Genomic DNA, 23978 nt, shown 5'->3' with positions numbered 1-23978 from the left:
AACCTGTTCATGTTCTGTCTGGGTTCTCTTGAGGTTCTCTTCAGGTTCCCTGCAGGTTCTCTTATACAGATACAGAAAGCTTTATTAATTCAGTTTCTACCATATAAACACATTAAATACAAAGCAAGGTCCAATCAGCAGACAGCAGAATAAAACAATAAAGTTATACGAGTTTATTTTTAAAAAGTGACAAGTAAAAATAAATCAAATAAAATAAGTACATAAATAAATGAAAGAATATGAAAAACATGACATAACAATAAATAAATAAATAAATACATATTTTTTAGTCCTATATATATACAGTCTGAGGCTTCATGTCTGCTTCCTGCAGCAGAGCTACAGTCCAAATATCAGATTACAGCTGCTTCCTTCAGGATCCAGTCAGAGTTACTCACTCGTCTCCACTCTCCATATTTCACCTCCAGTCTACCTGCACAGCGACAGGCTCCTCCCACCAACCTGCCAGGCCCCTCCTACCAACATGACTGGCAGGCTCCTCCCACCACACTGTCAGGCCCCTCCCACCAACCTGTCAGGCCCCTCCTACCAACCTGTCAGGCTCCTCCCACCAACCTGCCAGGCCCCTCCCACCAACATGACTGGCGGCCCCTCCCACCAACCTGCCAGGCCCCTCCCACCAACATGACTGGCAGCTCCTCCCACCAACTTATCAGGCTCCTCCCACCACACTGCCAGGCCCCTCCCACCAACCTGTCAGGCCCCTCCTACCAACCTGTCAGGCTCCTCCCACCAACATGACTGTCAGGCTCCTCCCACCAACCTGCCAGGCCCCTCCCACCAACATGACTGGCGGCCCCTCCCACCAACCTGCCAGGCCCCTCCCACCAACATGACTGGCAGCTCCTCCCACCAACTTATCAGGCTCCTCCCACCACACTGCCAGGCCCCTCCCACCAACCTGTCAGGCTCCTCCCACCAACATGACTGTCAGGCTCCTCCCACCAACCTGCCAGGCCCCTCCCACCAACATGACTGGCGGCCCCTCCCACCAACCTGTCAGGCTCCTCCCACCAACCTGCCAGGCCCCTCCCACCAACTTACCAGGCTCCTCCCACCACACTGACAGGCTCCTCCCACCAACCTGACTGTCAGGCTCCTCCCACCACACTGACAGGCTCCTCCCACCAACTTACCAGGCTCCTCCCACCACACTGACAGGCTCCTCCCACCACACTGACAGGCTCCTCCCACCAACCTGACACCTGACACTGATCGGTGTTATTGATGTGACCAACGACACAAAGACGAGATATTTTTCTTTTCAGATTTTTTTATTCGTTTTTAAACACAAGGACATTTTCAGGCAGGAGAAATCAACCAATCACAGACAAGCATACAACATAATACAGCAGGACCGCCTGATTGGCTGTGAGGAGTCCGGCTTTAAGGAAGACGATTGGTGGAGAGCAGTGCGGGTGGGGAGTGGTTGGTTGTCATGGTAACCTGTTCACTAATTACTCTTCTAATTAACTAACAACGCTCGGTCTAATTGGCTGTGATCCAGCTGTTGCCATGGCAACGTGGACCAGTGGAAGATGACGCAGCCAATCAGAAGCAGCCGTACACGATCGGCCAATCGGAAACACGTTTATTAAATATTAATATTTCATGTAAAAAACAAAAAAAGGAAATAAATAATAAATAAATACACAAACACATGAACCAGCTGATTGACGAGATTGACCTTTAACCCCTCAGCTAGGGATCAATACTCTGATACGTGCTGATTGGTTACTGATAAAATCCTCCATCCTCATTGGCAGTGACATCACAGCATATGTGCATGCTGATTGGTCGGTTAGAGGGTTAAAGCTGCGAGAGGATGACATCACAGAAAATACAAGGAAAACAAGTCAGTGAACGCATCACAGGTTGTAAAATAACTGACTGTCAGTGAACGCATCACAGGTTGTAAAATAACTGACTGTCAGTGAACGCATCACAGGTTGTAAAATAACTGACTGTCAGTGAACGCATCACAGGTTGTAAAATAACTGACTGTCAGTGAACGCATCACAGGTTTATAAATTAACACAAACTAAAAAAACGTCACAATGAAGAAAAAAATGTACATAAAAACATAAAAACATAAAAACATGTTTCAGGACAGGAAGTTTTAAACATCCACGTTAACGCAGCTTAACGTGTGTGTGTGTGTGTGTGTGTGTGTGTGTGTGTGTGTCTGTGTGTGTATCTCTGTGTGTATGTGTCTATTGGGAGTTGACCCTCAGCTTGAAGGAGACCTTCCCAGCCAGTGTGTATATATATGTGTGTATCTCTGTGTGTATGTGTCTATTGGGAGTTGACCCTCAGCTTGAAGGAGACCCTCCCAGCGAACTTGTCTCTCTCGCCGCCTTCGCTCAGCGTGTTGGAGTTGATCTTACACTCGACGTTCACGTCCGTGTTCAGCGACACGTTCAGGAACTTCACGGCGACCAGCGGCTGTGTGTAGTTCACCTGAGGACACACACAGGAAGTGTTACCACACACAGGAAGTGTTACCACACACAGGAAGTGTTACCACACACAGGAAGTGTTACCACACACAGGAAGGGTCTTTGAGTCTTACCTGAGCTTTCTTCCCGTAGTACGGATAATACATCAGGTTGAAGGATCCATTCGGAGGAAAGTAGAGAAGGGTCCCGATTTTATCTGAGTCCTCATTCTACACACACACACACACACACACACACACACACACACACACACACACACACACACACAGATACATACACACACACACACACACACACACACATACAGATACATACACACACACACACACACACACACACACAGATACATACACACACACACACACACACACACACACACACAGATCATTTCAATGATGTCATAACTATCTGATCATTTTACAGCAGCTCCAAACATCAGGAGAACACATGAAGAACATGTCAAGAACATGTGGACAACATGTGCAGAACATTTGGAGAATGTGCTACGAACATGGAGAACATTTGGAGAATGTGCTACGAACATGGAGAACATTTGGAGAACAGGTTGAAAACATGGAGAACATTTGGAGAACAGGTTGAAGACGTGGAGAACATTTGGAGAATGTGTTACGAACATGGAGAACATTTGGAGAACAGGTTGAAAACATGGAGAACATTTGGAGAACAGGTTGAAAACGTGGAGAACATTTGGAGAACAGGTTGAAAACGTGGAGAACATTTGGAGAACAGGTTGAAAACGTGGAGAACATTTGGAGAACAGGTTGAAAACGTGGAGAACATTTGGAGAACAGGTTGAAGACGTGGAGAACATTTGGAGAATGTGTTACGAACATGGAGAACATTTGGAGAATGTGTTACGAACATGGAGAACATGTGGAAAACATGTCAAGAACGTGTGAAAAACGTAGGGAACGTCATTTGGAGAACATGTGCAGAACATGTAGAGAACATGTGGAGAACATGTGGACAACGTAGAGAACATTTGCAGAACACAGGGATATCATATGGGGAATGTGTAAAGAACCTAGAGAACATGTCCATAACATGTGCAGAACATAGAGAACATGTGGAGACCATGAGTAGAACATGTCCAGAACATTTGCAGAATGTGTGAAGAGGGTGGAGAACATGTGAAGAACGTAGAGAACGTAGAGAAAATGTGGAGCAGATGTGGAGAACATCTGCTCTTTGCTACTCTACCTGTTGTTCTCTGTGTTAAGGGTTCTTAAGTTCTACTGATCTTACCCATTCATCGTTCCCCACTCTGTACCTCTGAGGACGAGAGATGGAGACAGGTCATGAAGACAGACAGACAGGCAGCAGACAGACAGACAGACAGGTGACAGACAGACAGGTAGCAGACAGACAGACAGGTGACAGACAGACAGGTAGCAGACAGACAGACAGGTGACAGACAGGTAGAGAGACAGACAGACAGGTAGAGAGACAGACAGACAGACAGGTGACAGACAGACAGGTAGCAGACAGACAGACAGGTGACAGACAGGCAGACAGGTAGCAGACAAACAGACAGACAGGTAGCAGACAGACAGACAGGAGACAGACAGACAGGTAGTAGACAGACAGGAGACAGACAGACAGGTGACAGACAGACAGACAGGTAGCAGACAGACAGACAGGTAGCAGACAGACAGACAGGTGACAGACAGACAGGTGACAGACAGACAGGTAGCAGACAGACAGGTAGCAGACAGACAGGTGACAGACAGACAGACAGGTAGAGAGACAGACAGGTGACAGACAGACAGACAGGTGAGCAGACAGACAGGTAGCAGACAGACAGGTAGCAGACAGACAGACAGGTAGCAGACAGACAGGTGACAGACAGACAGACAGGTAGAGAGACAGACAGACAGACAGGTGACAGACAGACAGGTAGCAGACAAACAGACAGACAGGTAGCAGACAGACAGACAGGAGACAGACAGACAGGTGACAGACAGACACACAGGTAGCAGACAGACAGACAGGTAGCAGACAGACAGACAGGTGACAGACAGACAGGTAGTAGACAGACAGACAGACAGGTGACAGACAGACAGGTGACAGACAGACAGGTGACAGACAGACAGACAGGTGACAGACAGACAGGTAGCAGACAGACAGACAGGTAGCAGACAGACAGATGACAGACAGACAGACAGGTGACAGACAGACAGGTAGCAGACAGACAGACAGGTAGCAGACAGACAGATGACAGACAGACAGACAGGTGACATACAGACAGGTGACAGACAGACAGGTAGCAGACAGACAGGTAGCAGACAGACAGGTGACAGACAGACAGACAGGTAGAGAGACAGACAGGTGACAGACAGACAGGTGACAGACAGACAGGTAGCAGACAGACAGGTAGCAGACAAACAGACAGGTAGCAGACAGACAGGTGACAGACAGACAGACAGGTAGAGAGACAGACAGACAGACAGGTGACAGACAGACAGACAGGTAGCAGACAAACAGACAGACAGGTAGCAGACAGACAGACAGGAGACAGACAGACAGGTGACAGACAAAAACACAGGTAGCAGACAGACAGACAGGTAGCAGACAGACAGATGACAGACAGACAGACAGGTGACAGACAGACAGGTAGCAGACAGACAGACAGGTAGACAGACAGACAGACAGATGGGTAGAGAGGCAGACAGGTGAGCAGACAGACAGGTAGCAGACAGACAGACAGGTGACAGACAGACAGGTAGCAGACAGACAGACAGGTAGCAGACAGACAGACAGGTGACAGACAGGTAGCAGACAGACAGACAGGTAGTAGACAGACAGGTAGCAGACAGACAGACAGGTGACAGACAGACAGGTAGCAGACAGACAGACAGGTAGCAGACAGACAGATGACAGACAGACAGACAGGTGACAGACAGACAGGTAGCAGACAGACAGACAGGTAGCAGACAGACAGATGACAGACAGACAGACAGGTGACATACAGACAGGTGACAGACAGACAGGTAGCAGACAGACAGGTAGCAGACAGACAGGTGACAGACAGACAGACAGGTAGAGAGACAGACAGGTGACAGACAGACAGGTGACAGACAGACAGGTAGCAGACAGACAGGTAGCAGACAAACAGACAGGTAGCAGACAGACAGGTGACAGACAGACAGACAGGTAGAGAGACAGACAGACAGACAGGTGACAGACAGACAGACAGGTAGCAGACAAACAGACAGACAGGTAGCAGACAGACAGACAGGAGACAGACAGACAGGTGACAGACAAAAACACAGGTAGCAGACAGACAGACAGGTAGCAGACAGACAGACAGGTGACAGACAGACAGGTAGCAGACAGACAGACAGGTAGCAGACAGACAGATGACAGACAGACAGACAGGTGACAGACAGACAGGTAGCAGACAGACAGACAGGTAGACAGACAGACAGACAGATGGGTAGAGAGGCAGACAGGTGAGCAGACAGACAGGTAGCAGACAGACAGACAGGTGACAGACAGACAGGTAGCAGACAGACAGACAGGTAGCAGACAGACAGACAGGTGACAGACAGGTAGCAGACAGACAGACAGGTAGTAGACAGACAGGTAGCAGACAGACAGACAGGTGACAGACAGACAGGTAGCAGACAGACAGACAGGTAGCAGACAGACAGACAGGTAGCAGACAGACAGGTAGCAGACAGACAGGTAGAGAGACAGACAGGTGACACACCTTCGCTCCACAGCTGACGAACGGAGACTGAGCGTCTTTCCCCGGCAACATGCCGATCACCTGGAGACGGACAGGAAGTGACACGTTAGTAGTTCTTATACTGCATTACTGTAGTACTTATACTGCATTACTGTAGTACTTATACTGTAGTACTTATACTGCATTACTGTAGTACTTATACTGCATTACTGTAGTACTTATACTGCATTACTGTAGTATTTATACTGTAGTACTTATACTGCATTACTGTAGTACTTATACTGCATTACTGTAGTAGTAGTACTGGAGACGGACAGGAAGTGACATGTCAACACAGACTGTAGTAGTAGTAGTAGTACTATAGTAGTAGTAGTAGTAGTAGTAGTAGTACTGTAGTAGTACTGTAGTAGTAGTAGTAGTAGTAGTAGTAGTACTGTAGTAGTAGTAGTAGTAGTAGTAGTACTATAGTAGTAGTACTGTAGTAGTACTGTAGTAGTAGTAGTAGTAGTAGTACTGTAGTAGTAATAGTACTGTAGTAGTACTGTAGTAGTAGTAGTAGTAGTACTGTAGTAGTACTGTAGTAGTAGTAGTAGTAGTAGTACTGTAGTAGTAGTAGTAGTAGTAGTACTGTAGTAGTAGTAGTACTGTAGTAGTACTGTAGTAGTAGTAGTAGTAGTAGTACTGTAGTAGTAGTAGTACTGTAGTAGTACTGTAGTAGTAGTAGTAGTAGTAGTAGTAGTAGTACTGTAGTAGTACTGTAGTAGTAGTAGTAGTAGTAGTATAGTAGTAGTAGTACTGTAGTAGTACTGTAGTAGTAGTAGTAGTAGTAGTACTGTAGTAGTAGTAGTAGTACTGTAGTAGTACTGTACTAGTAGTAGTAGTACTGTAGTAGTACTATAGTAGTAGTAGTACTGTAGTAGTACTGTAGTAGTAGTAGTAGTACTGTAGTAGTACTATAGTAGTAGTAGTACTGTAGTAGTAGTAGTAGTAGTAGTAGTAGTACTGTAGTAGTAGTACTGTAGTAGTAGTACTGTAGTAGTAGTAGTACTATAGTAGTACTATAGTAGTAGTACTGTAGTAGTAGTAGTAGTAGTACTGTAGTAGTAGTACTGTAGTAGTAGTAGTAGTAGTAGTAGTACTGCAGTAGTAGTAGTAGTAGTACTATAGTAGTACTATAGTAGTAGTAGTATTATAGTAGTACTATAGTAGTAGTACTATAGTAGTAGTACTGCAGTACCCGGTTGAGCTTGATGAGCACGCAGGGCTGACCGCTGCTGTAACCATAGAAACGATCTGAGATCCCGGAACAATCCTCCAGCATGGTCCGATTAAACTGACAGGAACGCTTCGGGTTGTTCCTCACCTGCAGAGAGACAGACAGGTAGAGAGTGAGACAGGCAGGTAGAGAGTGAGACAGGTAGAGAGTGAGACAGGCAGGTAGAGAGTGAGACAGGCAGGCAGGGAGTGAGACAGGCAGAGTGAGACAGGCAGAGAGTGAGACAGGTAGGTAGAGAATGAGACAGGCAGGCAGAGAGTGAGACAGGCAGGTAGAGAGTGAGACAGGCAGGTAGAGAGTGAGACAGGCAGGCAGAGAGTGAGACAGGCAGGCAGAGAGTGAGACAGATAGAGAGTGAGACAGGCAGAGAGTGAGACAGGCAGGTAGAGAGTGAGACAGGCAGGCAGAGAGTGAGACAGGCAGGCAGGGAGTGAGACAGACAGAGAGTGAGACAGGTAGAGAATGAGACAGGTAGGTAGAGAATGAGACAGGCAGGCAGAGAGTGAGACAGGCAGGTAGAGAGTGAGACAGGCAGGTAGAGAGTGAGACAGGCAGGCAGGGAGTGAGACAGGCAGGCAGGGAGTGAGACAGGCAGAGAGTGAGACAGGCAGAGAGTGAGACAGGCAGGTAGAGAGTGAGACAGGCAGGCAGAGAGTGAGACAGGCAGGCAGGGAGTGAGACAGACAGAGAGTGAGACAGGCAGAGAGTGAGACAGGCAGGTAGAGAGTGAGACAGGCAGGCAGAGAGTGAGACAGGCAGGCAGGGAGTGAGACAGACAGAGAGTGAGACAGACAGAGAGTGAGACAGGCAGAGAGTGAGACAGGTAGAGAGTGAGACAGACAGGTAGAGAGTGAGACAGACAGGTAGAGAGTGAGACAGGCATGTAGAGAGTGAGACAGTCAGGTAGAGAGTGAGACAGGCAGAGTGAGGCAGACTGGTAGAGAGTGAGACAGGCAGAGTGAGGCAGACTAGTAGAGTGAGACAGACTGGTAGAGAGTGAGACAGGCAGAGTGAGGCAGACTGGTAGAGAGTGAGACAGACAGGGAGAGACTGAGGCAAAAAGGCAGAGAGTGAGACAGGTAGAGAGTGAGACAGAAAGGCAGAGAGTGAGACAGGCAGGGAGAGAGTGAGACAGACAGGTATAGAGTGGGGCAGGCAGGTATAGAGTGAGACAGACAGGCAGAAAGTGAGACAGGCAGGGAGAGAGTGAGACAGACTGGTAGAGAGTGAGACAGGCAGAGAGTGAGGCAGACTGGTAGAGAGTAAGACAGGCAGTTATAGAGTGAGGCAGACTGGTAGAGAGTGAGACAGACAGGTATAGAGTGAGACAGACAGGTAGAGAGTGAGACAGACAGGTAGACTGGTAGAGAGTGAGACAGACTGGCAGAGTGAGACAGACAGGCAGAGAGTGAGGCAGACTGGTAGAGAGTAAGACAGGCAGTTATAGAGTGAGACAGGCAGGCAGAGAATGACACTGGTAGAGAGTGAGACAGGCAGGCAGAGAGTGAGACAGGCAGGCAGAGAGTGAGACAGGTGTACCTCTCCACTGTCCTCTTGAATGAAGAATTGATCTGGAGGACAGTTATCGTTGGTCTGAACCTGATAGCTGTCATTGTACGCTACAGACAGAGAGACAGACAGGCAGAGAGTGAGACAGACAGGCAGAGAAACAGACAGACAGGCAGAGAGACAGACAGGCAGACAGACAGAGAGTGAGACAGACAGGCAGACAGACAGACAGGCAGACAGACAGACAGACAGGCAGAGAGTGAGACAGACAGGCAGACAGACAGACAGGCAGAGAGTGAGACAGACAGGCAGACAGACAGAGAGTGAGACAGGCAGACAGACAGACAGGCAGAGAAACAGACAGACAGGCAGAGAAACAGACAGACCTAATAGAGTTAGGGTTCTAACGGTTAGGGTTCTAAGGGTTAGGGTTCTAAGGGTTAGGGTTCTAACCCTGTAATAGGGTTAGGGTTCTAAGGGTTCGGGTTCTAAGGGTTCGGGTTCTAAGGGTTCGGGTTCTAAGGGTTCGGGTATTCATCATATTAAATATGAATTAATTCATTAATTTAAAACGTTCTTACGGGACAGGAACGTGTTCAGGTTCTGCACGAGGCCGTCCCAACTTTCTGTCTCTGACACCGAGAACCGGATCTCCAGCTGATCTCCTTTAGGACGAATCATCATCCCTGAAACATAACGAGCTCGTTAACCAATCACAGGCCCTGAAACATAACGAGCTCATTAACCAATCACAGGCCCTGAAACATAACGAGCTCGTTAACCAATCACAGGCCCTGAAACATAACGAGCTCGTTAACCAATCACAGGCCCTGAAACATACAGACAGCTCGTTAACCAATCACAGGCCCTGAAACATACAGACAGCTCGTTAACCAATCACAGGCCCTGAAACATAACGAGCTCGTTAACCAATCACAGGCCCTGAAACATACAGACAGCTCGTTAACCAATCACAGGCCCTGAAACATACAGACAGCTCGTTAACCAATCACAGGCCCTGAAACATACAGACAGCTCGTTAACCAATCACAGGCCCTGAAACATAAAGACAGCTCGTTAACCAATCACAGGCCCTGAAACATAACGAGCTCGTTAACCAATCACAGGCCCTGAAACATAACGAGCTCGTTAACCAATCACAGGCCCTGAAACATACAGACAGCTCGTTAACCAATCACAGGCCCTGAAACATAAAGACAGCTCGTTAACCAATCACAGGCCCTGAAACATACAGTTAATGTGCATTGGTGGAGTTAAGGTGGAGTTAGGGTGGAGTTAAGGTGGAGTTAATGTGCGTTGGGGGAGTTAAGGTGGAGTTAAGGTGGAGTTAATGTGCGTTGGGGGAGTTAGGGTGGAGTTAAGGTGGAGTTAATGTGCGTTGGGGGAGTTAAGGTGGAGTTAATGTGCGTTGGTGGAGTTAAGGTGGAGTTAAGGTGGAGTTAATGTGCGTTGGGGGAGTTAAGGTGGAGTTAAGGTGGAGTTAGGGTGCGTTGGGGGAGTTAAGGTGGAGTTAGGGTGGAGTTAAGCTGGAGTTAAGGTGGAGTTAAGGTGCGTTGGGGGAGTTAAGGTGGAGTTAAGGTGGAGTTAAGGTGGAGTTAGGGTGGAGTTAGGGTGCGTTGGTTTCTCTCACCTGGAGTGACCAGCCGGTCCTGCCAGGTGGGTTAGGGTGTAGTTAAGGTGTAGTTAAGGTGGAGTTAGGGTGGAGTTAAGGTGGAGTTAGGGTGGAGTTAGGGTGTAGTTAAGGTCTCACCTGGAGTGACCAGCCGGTCCTGCCAGGTGGGTTAGGGTGTAGTTAAGGTGTAGTTAAGGTGGAGTTAGGGTGGAGTTAAGGTGGAGTTAGGGTGGAGTTAGGGTGTAGTTAAGGTCTCACCTGGAGTGACCAGCCGGTCCTGCCAGGTGGGCTTGTAGTCGTCCAGCGTCAGCAGCAACATGTACATGGTGAGAACAAACATTCCTGCCAGGAACAGGTAGAAGACGAAGTAGAAGAGCAGGATCAGACCTGGGGGGGGGGGTAGAGAGAGAGGGGGGGGGGGTAGAGAGAGAGGGAGGTAGAGACAGGGGGGGGGTAGAGAGGGGGAGGGGGGGTAGAGAGAGAGGGAGGTAGAGAGGGGGGGGGGGGTAGAGAGAGAGGGAGGTAGAGACAGAGGGAGGTAGAGAGAGAGGGAGGTAGAGAGAGAGGGTAGAGAGAGAGGGAGGTAGAGACAGAGGGAGGTAGAGAGAGAGGGTGGGTAGAGAGAGAGGGGGGGTAGAGAGAGAGGGTAGAGACAGAGGGGGGGTAGAGAGAGGGGGGGGTAGAGGGGGGGGTAGAGAGAGAGGGTGGGTAGAGAGGGAGGGGGCAGAGGGGGGGGGCAGAGATGGAGGTGGTTAATACGGTGTAGCTCTTCCTCCCCTCCCCCCCCCCACTCTGAATATAATCTTCTTTGTTAAGCCCCCCCCCCCCCAAATGACCTACATTGAGTATGAATGGAGGGGGGAGGGGCTAATCTCTCTGCTCATCTTCATCATTAATATGAAACTCTGACGTTCGAGTTCTATTTAATGTCATTAACAGATTATAGAGTTACTGTAACCCCCCTCACACCCCCCTCACCCCCCTAACCCCCCCTCACCCCCCTAACCCCCCCCACCCCTACAACATAACCCTCACCCCTACACCCTAACCCTCACCCCTACACCCTTACCCTTACCCCTACACCCTAACCCTCACCCCTACACCCTTACCCCTACACCCTAACCCTCACCCCTACACCCTAACCCTCACCCCTACACCCTAACCCTCACCCCTACACCCTTACCCTTACCCCTACACCCTAACCCTCACCCCTACACCCTAACCCTCACCCCTACACCCTAACCCTCACCCCTACACCCTAACCCTCACCCCTACACCCTTACCCTCACCCCTACACCCTAACCCTCACCCCTACACCCTTACCCTCACCCCTACACCCTAACCCTAACCCCCCCTATCATTTCAGATCATTTCAGATCATTTCTGATCATTTCTGATCATTTCTGATCACCTTATTCTGCTCTGAACACAGTTTTTTCAGGTGGAGTCGCTGTTGCCTGGTGATAGATTCCTGGCATGTAGGGCACTGTCTGTTTCCAGTCTTTGTGCTAAGCGAGGCTAACAGTTTCCCTATGCTTCTAGTCTTTGTGCTAAGCTAGGCTAACAGTTTCCCTATGCTTCTAGTCTTTGTGCTAAGCTAGGCTAACAGTTTCCCTATGCTTCTAGTCTTTGTGCTAAGCTAGGCTAAACTAACAGCCTTTGTGACAGACTGATGTCACTGAGGTACAAAATCACCATCATGTTTCTGTGTGAGAGAGATTACACTGCAATCATCTTCATCTCTGCACATAATCCAGATTAACACACACACACACACACACACACAGTGAACCAACAGACTCACTCTATGTGCGTGTGCGTGTGCGTGTGTGTGCGCGTGTGTGTGTGTGTGCGTGTGTCCTTCAGTTTTCATCATCAAGGCCAAATATCCCCTGCCCTGGTGCATGATGGGAGACATGACATCATCAGTGTTATATAACCTGGAGCTGAAACACAGTGTGTATGTGTGATATCACAGAGTCTGTCTGCAGGTGACAGATCATCAGTATCAGCTGGCTCCTTTCCATGTGAAGGAGCAGCAGCTCTACTCCTAGCCTCCCCCGGATGTCTGAACTCCTGACCCGATCTCTAAGGCTGAGCCCAGACTCTCTCTGCTTGGATCCAGCATCTCATAGTTTGGGTCACTACCCAAAGCTGGTGAGCAGAGGTGAGGGTTGGGATGTAGACTGACTGCTGCACTGAGAGATTCACCTTCAGGCTCAGGACGGTCATCACTGCTGATGCTGCACCCATCCACCTGATGCTGCACCCATCCACCTGATGCTGCACCCATCCACCTGATGCTGCACCCATCCACCTAATGCTGCACCCATCCACCTGATGCTGCACCCATCCACCTGATGCTGCTCCCATCCACCTGTCAACCTCACGCTCCATCTGACCCTCACTGTGAGGAAGACCCCCAGATACTTAAACTCCTCCGCTTGGGGCAGCACCCCCCCCCCCCCCAACCCTGAGGGGGGCAGTCCACCTTTTCCAGCAGAGCATCATGGCCTCAGATGTGGAGGTGCTGACTCTCATCGGGACTGCTTCACATTCAGCTGCAAACCATCCCAGAGCCTGTTGGAGGACTTCACCTGTAGAGTCCAGCAGAACAACATCAACCACAAAAAGTAGAGATGTGATTCTGGGGTCCCCAAACTGAACTCTCCTCCCCCCGGCTGCACCTTGAGACTCTGTCCATGAAGATCACAAACAGGATCAGAGACCAGGGACAGCCCTGATGGAGCCCAACACCCACTGAGACCAGGTCTGACTTACTGCAGAGAATGTGAACACAGCTCTCACAGCGGTTGTTTAGGGACCCAATGGCTCGCAGAACAGACCCTGGTACCCCAAACTCCCACAAGGTTCCCCGAGGGACACGGTCCTAAGCCTTCTCCAAGTCCACAAAGTACATGTAGACTGGATGTGTGAACTCCCATGACCCCTCCTGAATCAGAGGTTCAAAAATCAGCAGCCTGGTATAAGCTTTTCCTGGGAGGCTCAGGAGTGTGACCCCTGACAGCTGGAGCACATCCTCCTATACCCTTTCACTGCAAAGTGGATCATGGACCTTTGTCCTAAGGTGTTCTGGTAGCAGGTTCACTTCTGACCCTCCTGATGCTGGATCATGGTGTTTGTTATGATCCATGGCTAGAACACAAGTCCAGTAACAATACACCACTCAGGTTCAGATGGGGCCGTTCTTCCCAATCGCCCCCCTCCAGGTTTCTCCATTGTTGCACATGTGGGCGTTGAAGTCACCCAGCGGGCCGCGGCCCCTCCAGGGCCCAGAGAGTCCAAGAAGGCCGGGTACTCTGAGCTGCTGTTCACTGCAGACACACAGGCACCAGTCAGAGTCTTCCTCCCATAAACACCAAGTCACAAGGAGGCGACCCTCTCGTTCTGCAGGAGAACTCCTGCTGCGCTCAGCCGGAGACTCTGAGTAACTCCACACCGCCCGGTTCCAGAACAGAGTCCAGAACAGAGTCCAGAACAGAGTCCAGCTCCTCTCCAGAAGTTTGGTTCCAGAGCCGGTGCTGTGTGTAGAGGTCAGCCCAAATATATCTAGTTGGTACCGCTCCACCTCCCACACCAGCTCTGCCTCCTTCCCCATCAGTGAAGTGACACTCCACATCCCTAGAGCTGATTCAGTTCCTATAATGAGGATCTGCATGTCCGGGCCAGCGCCTCCACCCAATGCCGATCAACATCACACCCGACCCCAGACTTTATCTCTGCAGGTGGTGTGCCCACCAGTTTATATAATCAGACTACATAAAGACAGATACTATATAATCAGACTATATAAAGACAGATACTATATAATCAGACTATATAAAGACAGATACTATATAATCAGACTATATAAAGACAGATACTATATAATCAGACTATATAAAGACAGATACTATATAATCAGACTACATAAAGACAGATACTATATAATCAGACTATATAAAGACAGATACTATATAATCAGACTATATAAAGACAGATACTATATAATCAGACTATATAAAGACAGATACTATATAATCAGACTATATAAAGACAGATACTATATAATCAGACTACATAAAGACAGATACTATATAATCAGACTATATAAAGACAGACTATATAAAGACAGATACTATATAATCAGACTATATAAAGACAGATACTATATAATCAGACTACATAAAGACAGATACTATATAATCAGACTACATAAAGACAGATACTATATAATCAGACTACATAAAGACAGATACTATATAAAGACAGATACTATATAATCAGACTATATAAAGACAGATAATATATAATCAGACTATATAAAGACAGATACTATATAATCAGACTATATAAAGACAGATACTATATAATCAGACTATATAAAGACAGATACTATATAATCAGACTACATAAAGACAGATACTATATAATCAGACTATATAAAGACAGATACTATATAATCAGACTATATAAAGACAGATACTATATAATCAGACTATATAAAGACAGATACTATATAATCAGACTATATAAAGACAGATACTATATAATCAGACTACATAAAGACAGATAATATATAATCAGACTACATAAAGACAGATACTATATAATCAGACTATATAAAGACAGATACTATATAATCAGACTATATAAAGACAGATACTATATAATCAGACTACATAAAGACAGATACTATATAATCAGACTATATAAAGACAGATACTATATAATCAGACTATATAAAGACAGATACTATATAATCAGACTATATAAAGACAGATACTATATAAAGACAGATACTATATAATCAGACTACATAAAGACAGATACTATATAATCAGACTATATAAAGACAGATACTATATAAAGACAGATACTATATAAAGACAGATACTATATAAAGACAGATACTATATAAAGACAGATACTATATAATCAGACTATATAAAGACAGATACTATATAATCAGACTATATAAAGACAGATACTATATAATCAGACTATATAAAGACAGATACTATATAATCAGACTACATAAAGACAGATAATATATAATCAGACTACATAAAGACAGATACTATATAATCAGACTATATAAAGACAGATACTATATAATCAGACTATATAAAGACATATACTATATAATCAGACTATATAAAGACAGATACTATATAATCAGACTATATAAAGACAGATACTATATAATCAGACTACATAAAGACAGATACTATATAATCAGACTATATAAAGACAGATACTATATAATCAGACTATATAAAGACAGATACTATATAATCAGACTATATAAAGACAGATACTATATAAAGACAGATACTATATAAAGACAGATACTATATAAAGACAGATACTATATAATCAGACTATATAAAGACAGAGTTAATGTAAAATGTTTAAATGTTTGCAGCAGTGAAATAAAACATAAATGTACTGTATGTTGTACTAGGTGGGGGGTGGGGGGGGCGGAGGATAGGGACACTGCTGGATGGGTGATGGGGGGGTTGGGAAGGGGGGGGGGGGACGTTAACAATGTGCGGGGGTCTCACGCACGCACGCACTCACCCCAGCTCGAGGCGGTCCGGCCCAATAGCTCGTGAGTTTGCGGGTTCCAAAAGGATTCCCGCCACCCGCTCGAGCCTTTGCGGTTCTCCTCTTTGGTGGCGGACATGATGAAGGTGATGATGAGGATGGAGGCTGGAGGCCGAGCTTCCCGCTAAAACCCTCAACTGGGACTGAGAGGCAGAGTACCGATCCGCTGATCGATGAGGATGATCAGAGAGACGGAGAGGCAGAGAGACAGGCTGAGAGAGAGAGACAGGCTGAGAGAGAGACAGACTGAGAGAGAGACGGGACGGCGTTACTGCGGTAAACCTCAGCTCTGACGTCACACCTGCTCCTCTCACACCGCCAATCACAGAGCAATTTCATCAGCACAGGCCCCGCCCCCTGCAGGCAGCGCTACAAAGTAACTGAGTACACATGGTACTTTCTGTAGTACTTGTACTTTAAACTGTAGTATTTGTACTTTAAACTGTAGTATTTATACTTTAAACTGTCCTGTCTGTAGTATTTATACTTTAAACTGCCCTGTCTGTAGTATTTATACTTTAATCTGTAGTATTTATACTTTAATCTGTAGTATTTATACTTTAAACTGTAGTATTTATACTTTAAACTGCCCTGTCTGTAGTATTTATACTTTAAACTGTAGTACTTGTACTTTAAACTGTCCTTTCTGTAGTATTTATACTTTAAACTGTAGTATTTATACTTTAAACTGTCCTGCCTGTAGTATTTATACTTTAATCTGTAGTATTTATACTTTAAACTGTAGTAATTGTACTTTAAACTGTCCTGTCTGTAGTATTTATACTTTAAACTGTAGTATTTATACTTTAAACTGTAGTATTTATACTTTAAACTGTACTTTACTGCGGCCTGGGTCTTTTATTAAAGCAGTTTAAGATTTAAAAACAATATAAAACGTTTATCAGCAATAAAAGTCTCAGGCTCAAACATAAAGTAATAAATACCAGAACTATATATATATATCTTTATATTATATTATATATCTTTATATTATATTATATTATATATCTTTATATTATATTATATTATATTATATATCTTTATATTATATTATATTATATATCTTTATATTATATTATATTATATTATATTATATATTATACTATATTATATATCTTTATACTATATTATACTATATTATATATCTTTATATTATATTATAACATACAGTAGTTAGAGGTACTAGTACTTTACTGTAGTACTGTTAGAGGTACTAGTACTTTACTGTAGTACAGTTAGAGGTACTAGTACTTTACTGTAGTAGTCTGAGGTACTAGTACTTTACTGTAGTACTGTTAGAGGTACTAGTACTTTACTGTAGTAGTCTGAGGTACTAGTACTTTACTGTAGTACAGTTAGAGGTACTAGTACTCTACTGTAGTACAGTTAGAGGTACTAGTACTTTATTGTAGTACAGTTAGAGGTACTAGTACTTTACTGTAGTAGTCTGAGGTACTAGTACTTTACTGTAGTACTGTTAGAGGTACTAGTACTTTACTGTAGTAGTCTGAGGTACTAGTAATTTACTGTAGTACAGTTAGAGGTACTAGTACTTTACTGTAGTACAGTTAGAGGTACTTGTACTTTACTGTAGTACAGTTAGAGGTACTAGTACTTTACTGTAGTACAGTTAGAGGTACTAGTACTTTATTGTAGTACAGTTAGAGGTACTAGTACTTTACTGTAGTAGTCTGAGGTACTAGTACTTTACTGTAGTACTGTTAGAGGTACTAGTACTTTACTGTAGTAGTCTGAGGTACTAGTAATTTACTGTAGTACAGTTAGAGGTACTAGTACTTTACTGTAGTACAGTTAGAGGTACTTGTAATTTACTGTAGTACAGTTAGAGGTACTAGTACTTTACTGTAGTACTGTTAGAGGTACTAGTACTTTACTGTAGTACAGTTAGAGGTACTAGTAATTTACTGTAGTACAGTTAGAGGTACTAGTACTTTACTGTAGTACTGTTAGAGGTACTAGTACTTTACTGTAGTACAGTTAGAGGTACTTGTAATTTACTGTAGTACAGTTAGAGGTACTTGTAATTTACTGTAGTACAGTTAGAGGTACTAGTACTTTACTGTAGTACTGTTAGAGGTACTAGTACTTTACTGTAGTACAGTTAGAGGTACTAGTACTTTATTGTAGTACAGTTAGAGGTACTAGTACTTTACTGTAGTAGTCTGAGGTACTAGTACTTTACTGTAGTACTGTTAGAGGTACTAGTACTTTACTGTAGTAGTCTGAGGTACTAGTAATTTACTGTAGTACAGTTAGAGGTACTAGTACTTTACTGTAGTACAGTTAGAGGTACTTGTAATTTACTGTAGTACAGTTAGAGGTACTAGTACTTTACTGTAGTACTGTTAGAGGTACTAGTACTTTACTGTAGTACAGTTAGAGGTACTTGTACTTTACTGTAGTACAGTTAGAGGTACTAGTACTTTACTGTAGTAGTCTGAGGTACTAGTACTTTACTGTAGTACAGTTAGAGGTACTAGTACTTTACTGTAGTACAGTTAGAGGTACTAGTACTTTACTGTAGTACTGTATTTTCTCTTTAACATTTCATCCATATTAAAACCTCCAGGGCCGGTCGGACCGGATCCACTTAGACCACCATGTGACCCGGGTCTGCACGAAGCGTTTATTGTAAAGAACAGAAAATAAAACGTTCAAGTTTGAAATGATTCAACAAACAGTTCAAAACAAAGATCACTCAAAGCGGCTCCACGGCAGGTTTGCTTCCAGCTCACCTAGAGGACCCAGGGTTCAGGATCCAGGGTTCGGGGTTCAGGGTTCAGGGTTCGGGGTTCAGGGTTCAGGGTTCTGGGTTCTGGGAGGGTCTGGGTGTACCCAAAGGATCCAGGATCCAGGGTTCAGGGTTCTGAGGGGGTCAGGGTGTACCCAGAGGAGCTCCAGAGTTCAGGGTTCTGGGAGGGTCAGGGTGTACCCAGAGGAGCTCCAGGGTTCTGTGTTCTGGGTCAGGGTGTACCCAGAGGAGCTCCAGGGTTCTGGGTTCTGGGTCAGGGTGTACCCAGAGGAGCTCCAGGGTTCAGGGTTCTGGGAGGGTCAGGGTGTACCCAGAGGAGCTCCAGGGTTCTGGGTTCTGGGTCAGGGTGTACCCAGAGGAGCTCCAGGGTTCAGGGTTCTGGGGGGGTCAGGGTGTACCCAGAGGAGCTCCAGGGTTCTGGGTTCAGGGTTCTGGGGGGGTCAGGGTGTACCCAGAGGAGCTCCAGGGTTCTGTGTTCTGGGGGGGTCTGGGTGTACCCAGAGGAGCTCCAGGGTTAGGGTTAGGGTTAGGGTTAGGGTGTACCCAGAGGAGCTCCAGGGTTCTGGGTTCTGGGGGGGTCAGGGTGTACCCAGAGGAGCTCCAGGGTTCTGTGTTCTGGGTCAGGGTGTACCCAGAGGAGCTCCAGGGTTCTGGGTTCTGGGTCAGGGTGTACCCAGAGGAGCTCCAGGGTTCAGGGTTCTGGGAGGGTCAGGGTGTACCCAGAGGAGCTCCAGGGTTCTGGGTTCTGGGTCAGGGTGTACCCAGAGGAGCTCCAGGGTTCAGGGTTCTGGGGGGGTCAGGGTGTACCCAGAGGAGCTCCAGGGTTCTGGGTTCAGGGTTCTGGGGGGGTCAGGGTGTACCCAGAGGAGCTCCAGGGTTCTGTGTTCTGGGGGGGTCTGGGTGTACCCAGAGGAGCTCCAGGGTTAGGGTTAGGGTTAGGGTTAGGGTGTACCCAGAGGAGCTCCAGGGTTCTGGGTTCTGGGGGGGTCAGGGTGTACCCAGAGGAGCTCCAGGGTTCTGGGTTCTGGGGGGGTCAGGGTGTACCCAGAGGAGCTCCAGGGTTCTGGGTTCTGGGGGGGTCAGGGTGTACCCAGAGGAGCTCCAGGGTTCTGGGTTCTGGGGGGGTCAGGTTGTTCCTGCTCGCTGTCAGTAATGTGATCCGGTCTGTTGCTGGTCCCCCATTCTTTAACTTTTATGATAAACCCAAACGTGGGTTCGGGTCAGTACCAGGCTCGTTTATAGTCCAGACCCTGGACCCTGGACCCTGGACCTGGACCTGGACCTCTTCAAAGGTTTACGTTGAAGTGCCGACGGAGTGATTTTAGTCGGGAACTCATATTTTAGTGTTCTTTACGTTGAACCGACATCGGATCAAACTAGACCTGATCTGAACCGGTCCTGAAGAGGTCTGCTACCGGTCTGAAGTAGACCAATGAGGTGGAGCCCCCTCACAGCGTCCCTGGTTTGAATCCGGTCAGGGACCAATGCCCCCCCCCCATATCCGTTTCCTGTCGGCCTCTCTGCCGGTTAACCCTAACCCTAACAGAACCAACGAGGGTCCAACGAGGGTCCAGCCCGAGCCCGGCTGTCCCGAAGCTGGGGGACCAGCGGAGACTCTGATCAGTAATAAAGTAAAAACACATGACGGCTTTATGCCTTCAGTTTGAGGACAGACCAGGACCCAGACCAGGACCCAGACCAGGACCCAGACCAGGACCCAGACCAGGACCCAGACCTGACACAGAGGAGGGAGAACAACAGCGTCACCATGACAACAAGGATAACACTGGACGGTGGTCTGGTGAAATACTAAAGTGAAAACCTTTGATGTAAAATGGACGTTTGTCTTTGCCTCTTAGTTGGACAGGGTCTGGACCACATGTCCGGTGCTCAGGTCCAGACCCACCTGTGAGAACTGGACCCGTCATTCAGAAGTGGATGTGCCCAGAGTGCGGGTTGGGTGGGGGTCCTCCTGGGGCCGTATCCTGGAGGAGGCTCCTGGTCAGCTGCCTGCTGGTTGGGTAGTTCTGGACCAAGGACTCGTCTGTCCACACAGTCCTAGACAGCAGCTGGTCCATGTGGGGCCCTGGGGCCCTATGGGGAAGTGCGTATGGACTGATGTGATCCCGGTCCATCAGTGACTGTCCAGGGGCTCGATGTGGCCCATCAGACCCATAAGAGGTCCCTGTCAGTAAAGATGTGTCCCGATCCAGGGTAGTCTGCAGTCCTTGGTTCTGCTGGTCCATTTGGTACAACTGCTTCTTGTGTACCTGGATGTGGTCCTGGTGGTCCACTCTAGCATGGCACAGCTGCTTCTTGTGGATTTGAATGTGGTCTTGTTGGTCCATCTGGGATGGATACTGATGTTTCTTGTGGTTCTGAATGTGGTTCTGGTCTTGGTGATCCATCTGATCAGGGTACTGCTGTTTCTTCTGGCTCTGGGTGTGGTCCTGGTCCTGGTGGTCCATTGGAATATGGTACTGCTGTTTCTTCTGGTTCTGGGTGTGGTCTTTGGTCTGCTGATTCATCTGGGCCTCATATAGCTGTTGCTGCTGCTTCTTCTGGTTTTGGATCTGGTCTTGTTGATCCTGGTTCTCCTGAAGGTCCATCTGAGCATGGAACTGCTGCTTCTTTTGGCTCTGGATCTGGTTGTGGACCTGGTTCTTGATATCTTTCCAGTGTCGTCCTCTGAGGACTGGCTCCAAGTCCAGACATCGCTGACAGACCTCCTTCCCTGGTACTGACTGGACCAGCACATGGACTCCTAGCTGTCTCCACACTGCCTCTTTCTCTGCAGAAGACCAGGGGCGCCGGTGGACCTTCCTGGGCGCCACAGGGACTAGAAGACCAACAAAAAGGCATTGAAACAAAGCTGACCTGGTTTCTATAGACCAGGTAAAGGTCAGACAGACCTGAACAGATGAGTGATCTGGGAGAACCCACCTGTGAGGGGAGGCTGCAGTCTGGACTCCACCGGTCTGATACTGGTCTTTGACGGAACTACAGATGGGCAGACAGAAACAGGAAGAAGGTCAGACAACGCCACTCAGTGGACAGTTAAAGTCAGTCCATCTGAGTCAGGGTTCAGTTTATGTTCAAGGGTCACGTTAACAAGCAGGGTTCAAAGGTCAGGTTTATGATCAGAGGTCAGTGTTGGGACTTGGGGTCAGAGGTCAGCATCAGGACTTACTCTTTGGTCTCAGGTCAGTGTGCTCCTGACCAGACGTCTTAACCTCCTTCTCACTTCTTGATTGGACGGATCGTTTCTTCAGCTTTGCTTCTCCAACCGGCGCCGCTGGGAACACAGACCAGTTTGATCAATAACATCATGTGACCTGAACTACACGTAGACTGAAACCTGATGTGCTCTGTTGAACCTCATCAGAGAGCACAGCCACAGTCCCAGGCCCACAGGGGACCCTACCTGTGTCAGGGTCAGGAGTCAGCAGTCCCAGGTTGTCCCAGTCCCTCCCCAGCAGGTGGTAGAAGTCAGTGGTCTTGGCCGCAGCCTCCCAGTCACCGTCCTGCAGACTCTCACCGATGGCAATCTCACATACTGTTTTCAGTGTGGTCTTTACTGCCAGTGGGGGACGGCTCCAACGGTAACCGGATGCCTTCCTGGCAGCAGCCAACGCCAGACTGAGGCGACCCGGTGCCAGGAGGTCCTGGAGAGTCTCGATACCCGAGTCCAGGGACTTAGCAGCCAGCAGGAACCTGCCAAGCTCCCGCAGCTTCTGGCTAACGTAGCCATACTTCCTCTGGCTGCCATCCTGGTTCCCCATCAGCTTGTTGCCGTATTTACAGATCAACCAATCAGATTTGACCTGAACAGGGTGAGAAAGACAGGGTTAAACGGGCAGACGGACGGGTTGAGAGACGGGTAGACAAACAGGTACACAGACCTGATGTGAGACGAGGTCCTGGTTCATGCGGTGCAGGACTTCGCTGCAGCTCTCCGACGCCCCACTAGAGATGGGCAAGAGGCGGGATGCCGCAGCTTGGACCCTGTAGCGCTTCCTGGGCTGCTCTGCCCCGGGGTCCGAGGTCTCACTCTGCTGTGCGCTGAGGTCTGAGGTCACGTTCTGCTCAGCCCCGGGGTCAGAGGTCAGGGGTCGTTTGGTCACGGTCTGGTCGGTTGTGGACAAGTCTCCCGAAGAGTCCGGAGGCGTGTCCTCCAAACACTCAGCGTTCCTTTCACCCGCCGTATCACAGGCCTCATCTGTGGGGTCAAAGGTCGTGTCCTTAACAGGGTCAGAGGCCGAGACCCGGTCTGAGTCCGCCTCTTTAATGGGGTCAGAGGTCGAGTCCTTCATAGGGTCAGAGGTGGTCTCTGGGGTGAGGTAAGAGGCGGTGTCTCTGGAGAGGTCAGAGGTTAACTTCCTGCGGCAGGACGCCTGATGTTTCCAAAGATCGGCGCGCAGAAAGAAGCCGAGGCAAAGCGGGCACGGGAGGTAGTTCCTCGCATCCACGTCCTCCGAAGGCTGCCGGCACGGAATGATCTCACCACTGCCCTGTCTGATGACCTGAGAGACAGACAGGTGGGGACAGAGAGAGAGAGAGAGAGAGAGAGAGACAGGTGGGGGGGGGGAGAGAGAGAGAGAGAGACAGGTGGGGGGAGAGAGAGAGAGAGAGAGAGAGACAGGTGGGGGGAGAGAGAGAGAGACAGGTGGGGGGAGAGAGAGAGACAGGTGGGGAGAGAGAGACAGGGTTATATCATGAAGGTAGTCAGACAGACAGGCAGGCAGACAGACAGGTACCTCTATATTATGAAGCTAGTCAGACAGACAGGCAGGCAGACAGACAGGTACCTCTATATTATGAAGGTAGTCAGACAGACAGGCAGGCAGACAGACAGGTACCTCTATATTATGAAGCTAGTCAGACAGACAGGCAGGCAGACAGACAGGTAGCTCTATATTATGAAGGTAGTCAGACAGACAGGCAGGCAGACAGACAGGTACCTCTATATTATGAAGCTAGTCAGA

At 47.6% G+C, this 23978-nt stretch overlaps 3 protein-coding genes and 1 long non-coding RNA gene across 5 annotated transcripts in view; 2 read left to right on the top strand and 2 right to left on the bottom strand.

The window, feature by feature from the left end:
* Window positions 1–2316: 2316 nt before the first annotated feature.
* On the bottom strand, window positions 2317–16299 carry LOC128384123 (sodium/potassium-transporting ATPase subunit beta-2-like). 2 transcript variants are annotated; one of them, XM_053343703.1, is made up of 9 exons: window positions 16194–16299; window positions 10869–10997; window positions 9559–9663; window positions 9008–9087; window positions 7430–7555; window positions 6214–6273; window positions 3747–3773; window positions 2594–2689; window positions 2317–2481 (listed from the first exon to the last, which is right to left on the bottom strand). In XM_053343703.1, exons 1-9 carry the CDS (start codon window positions 16297–16299, stop codon window positions 2317–2319), a joined length of 894 nt encoding a protein of 297 aa, XP_053199678.1. The 2 variants fall into 2 exon arrangements, with proteins under 2 accessions (XP_053199678.1, XP_053199679.1); XM_053343704.1 differs by lacking the exon at window positions 3747–3773.
* LOC128384219 (uncharacterized) lies at window positions 3828–4275 on the top strand. Its single transcript, XR_008324094.1, has 3 exons — window positions 3828–3889; window positions 4119–4160; window positions 4232–4275. It is a non-coding gene; the product is annotated as an uncharacterized LOC128384219 (long non-coding RNA).
* Window positions 16298–20484, top strand: LOC128383694 (uncharacterized PE-PGRS family protein PE_PGRS10-like). Its single transcript, XM_053343278.1, has 3 exons — window positions 16298–16306; window positions 18981–19506; window positions 19546–20484. Exons 1-3 carry the CDS (start codon window positions 16298–16300, stop codon window positions 20310–20312), a joined length of 1302 nt encoding a protein of 433 aa, XP_053199253.1. The 3' UTR covers window positions 20313–20484.
* Window positions 20485–20855: 371 nt separating this feature from the next.
* Window positions 20856–23978, bottom strand: part of LOC128384071 (uncharacterized) — a 3656-nt gene continuing 533 nt past the window's right edge. The window contains exons 3-7 of the mRNA XM_053343650.1: window positions 22896–23516; window positions 22418–22817; window positions 22184–22288; window positions 21937–21993; window positions 20856–21832 (exon numbers count right to left, since the gene is read on the bottom strand). Coding sequence (XP_053199625.1) covers window positions 20922–21832; window positions 21937–21993; window positions 22184–22288; window positions 22418–22817; window positions 22896–23306 — 1884 coding nt within the window. The 5' untranslated portion in view covers window positions 23307–23516 and the 3' untranslated portion in view covers window positions 20856–20921. The remainder of the gene's footprint in view (window positions 21833–21936; window positions 21994–22183; window positions 22289–22417; window positions 22818–22895; window positions 23517–23978) is intronic.

Source organism: Scomber japonicus, chromosome 22 (assembly GCF_027409825.1).
Source record: "Scomber japonicus isolate fScoJap1 chromosome 22, fScoJap1.pri, whole genome shotgun sequence".
Classification (NCBI taxonomy): Eukaryota; Metazoa; Chordata; class Actinopteri; order Scombriformes; family Scombridae; genus Scomber; species Scomber japonicus.
This window is presented reverse-complemented; position numbering and strand designations above follow the sequence as displayed.

Excerpts from the sequence above, each read along its gene's own strand:
- LOC128383694 (XM_053343278.1), top strand. Across the intron at positions 19,507-19,545 it reads GTACCCAGAGGAGCTCCAGG|CTCCAGGGTTCTGGGTTCTG; the intron begins GTTAGGGTTAGG and ends TACCCAGAGGAG.
- LOC128384123 (XM_053343703.1), bottom strand. The coding sequence starts at position 16,299 with ATGTCCGCCACCAAAGAGGAGAACCGCAAAGGCTCGAGCGGGTGGCGG. Across the intron at positions 10,998-16,193 it reads CCGGACCGCCTCGAGCTGGG|GTCTGATCCTGCTCTTCTAC; the intron begins GTGAGTGCGTGC and ends CCCCCCCCCCAG. Across the intron at positions 2,482-2,593 it reads ACTACGGGAAGAAAGCTCAG|GTGAACTACACACAGCCGCT; the intron begins GTAAGACTCAAA and ends GTGTGTCCTCAG.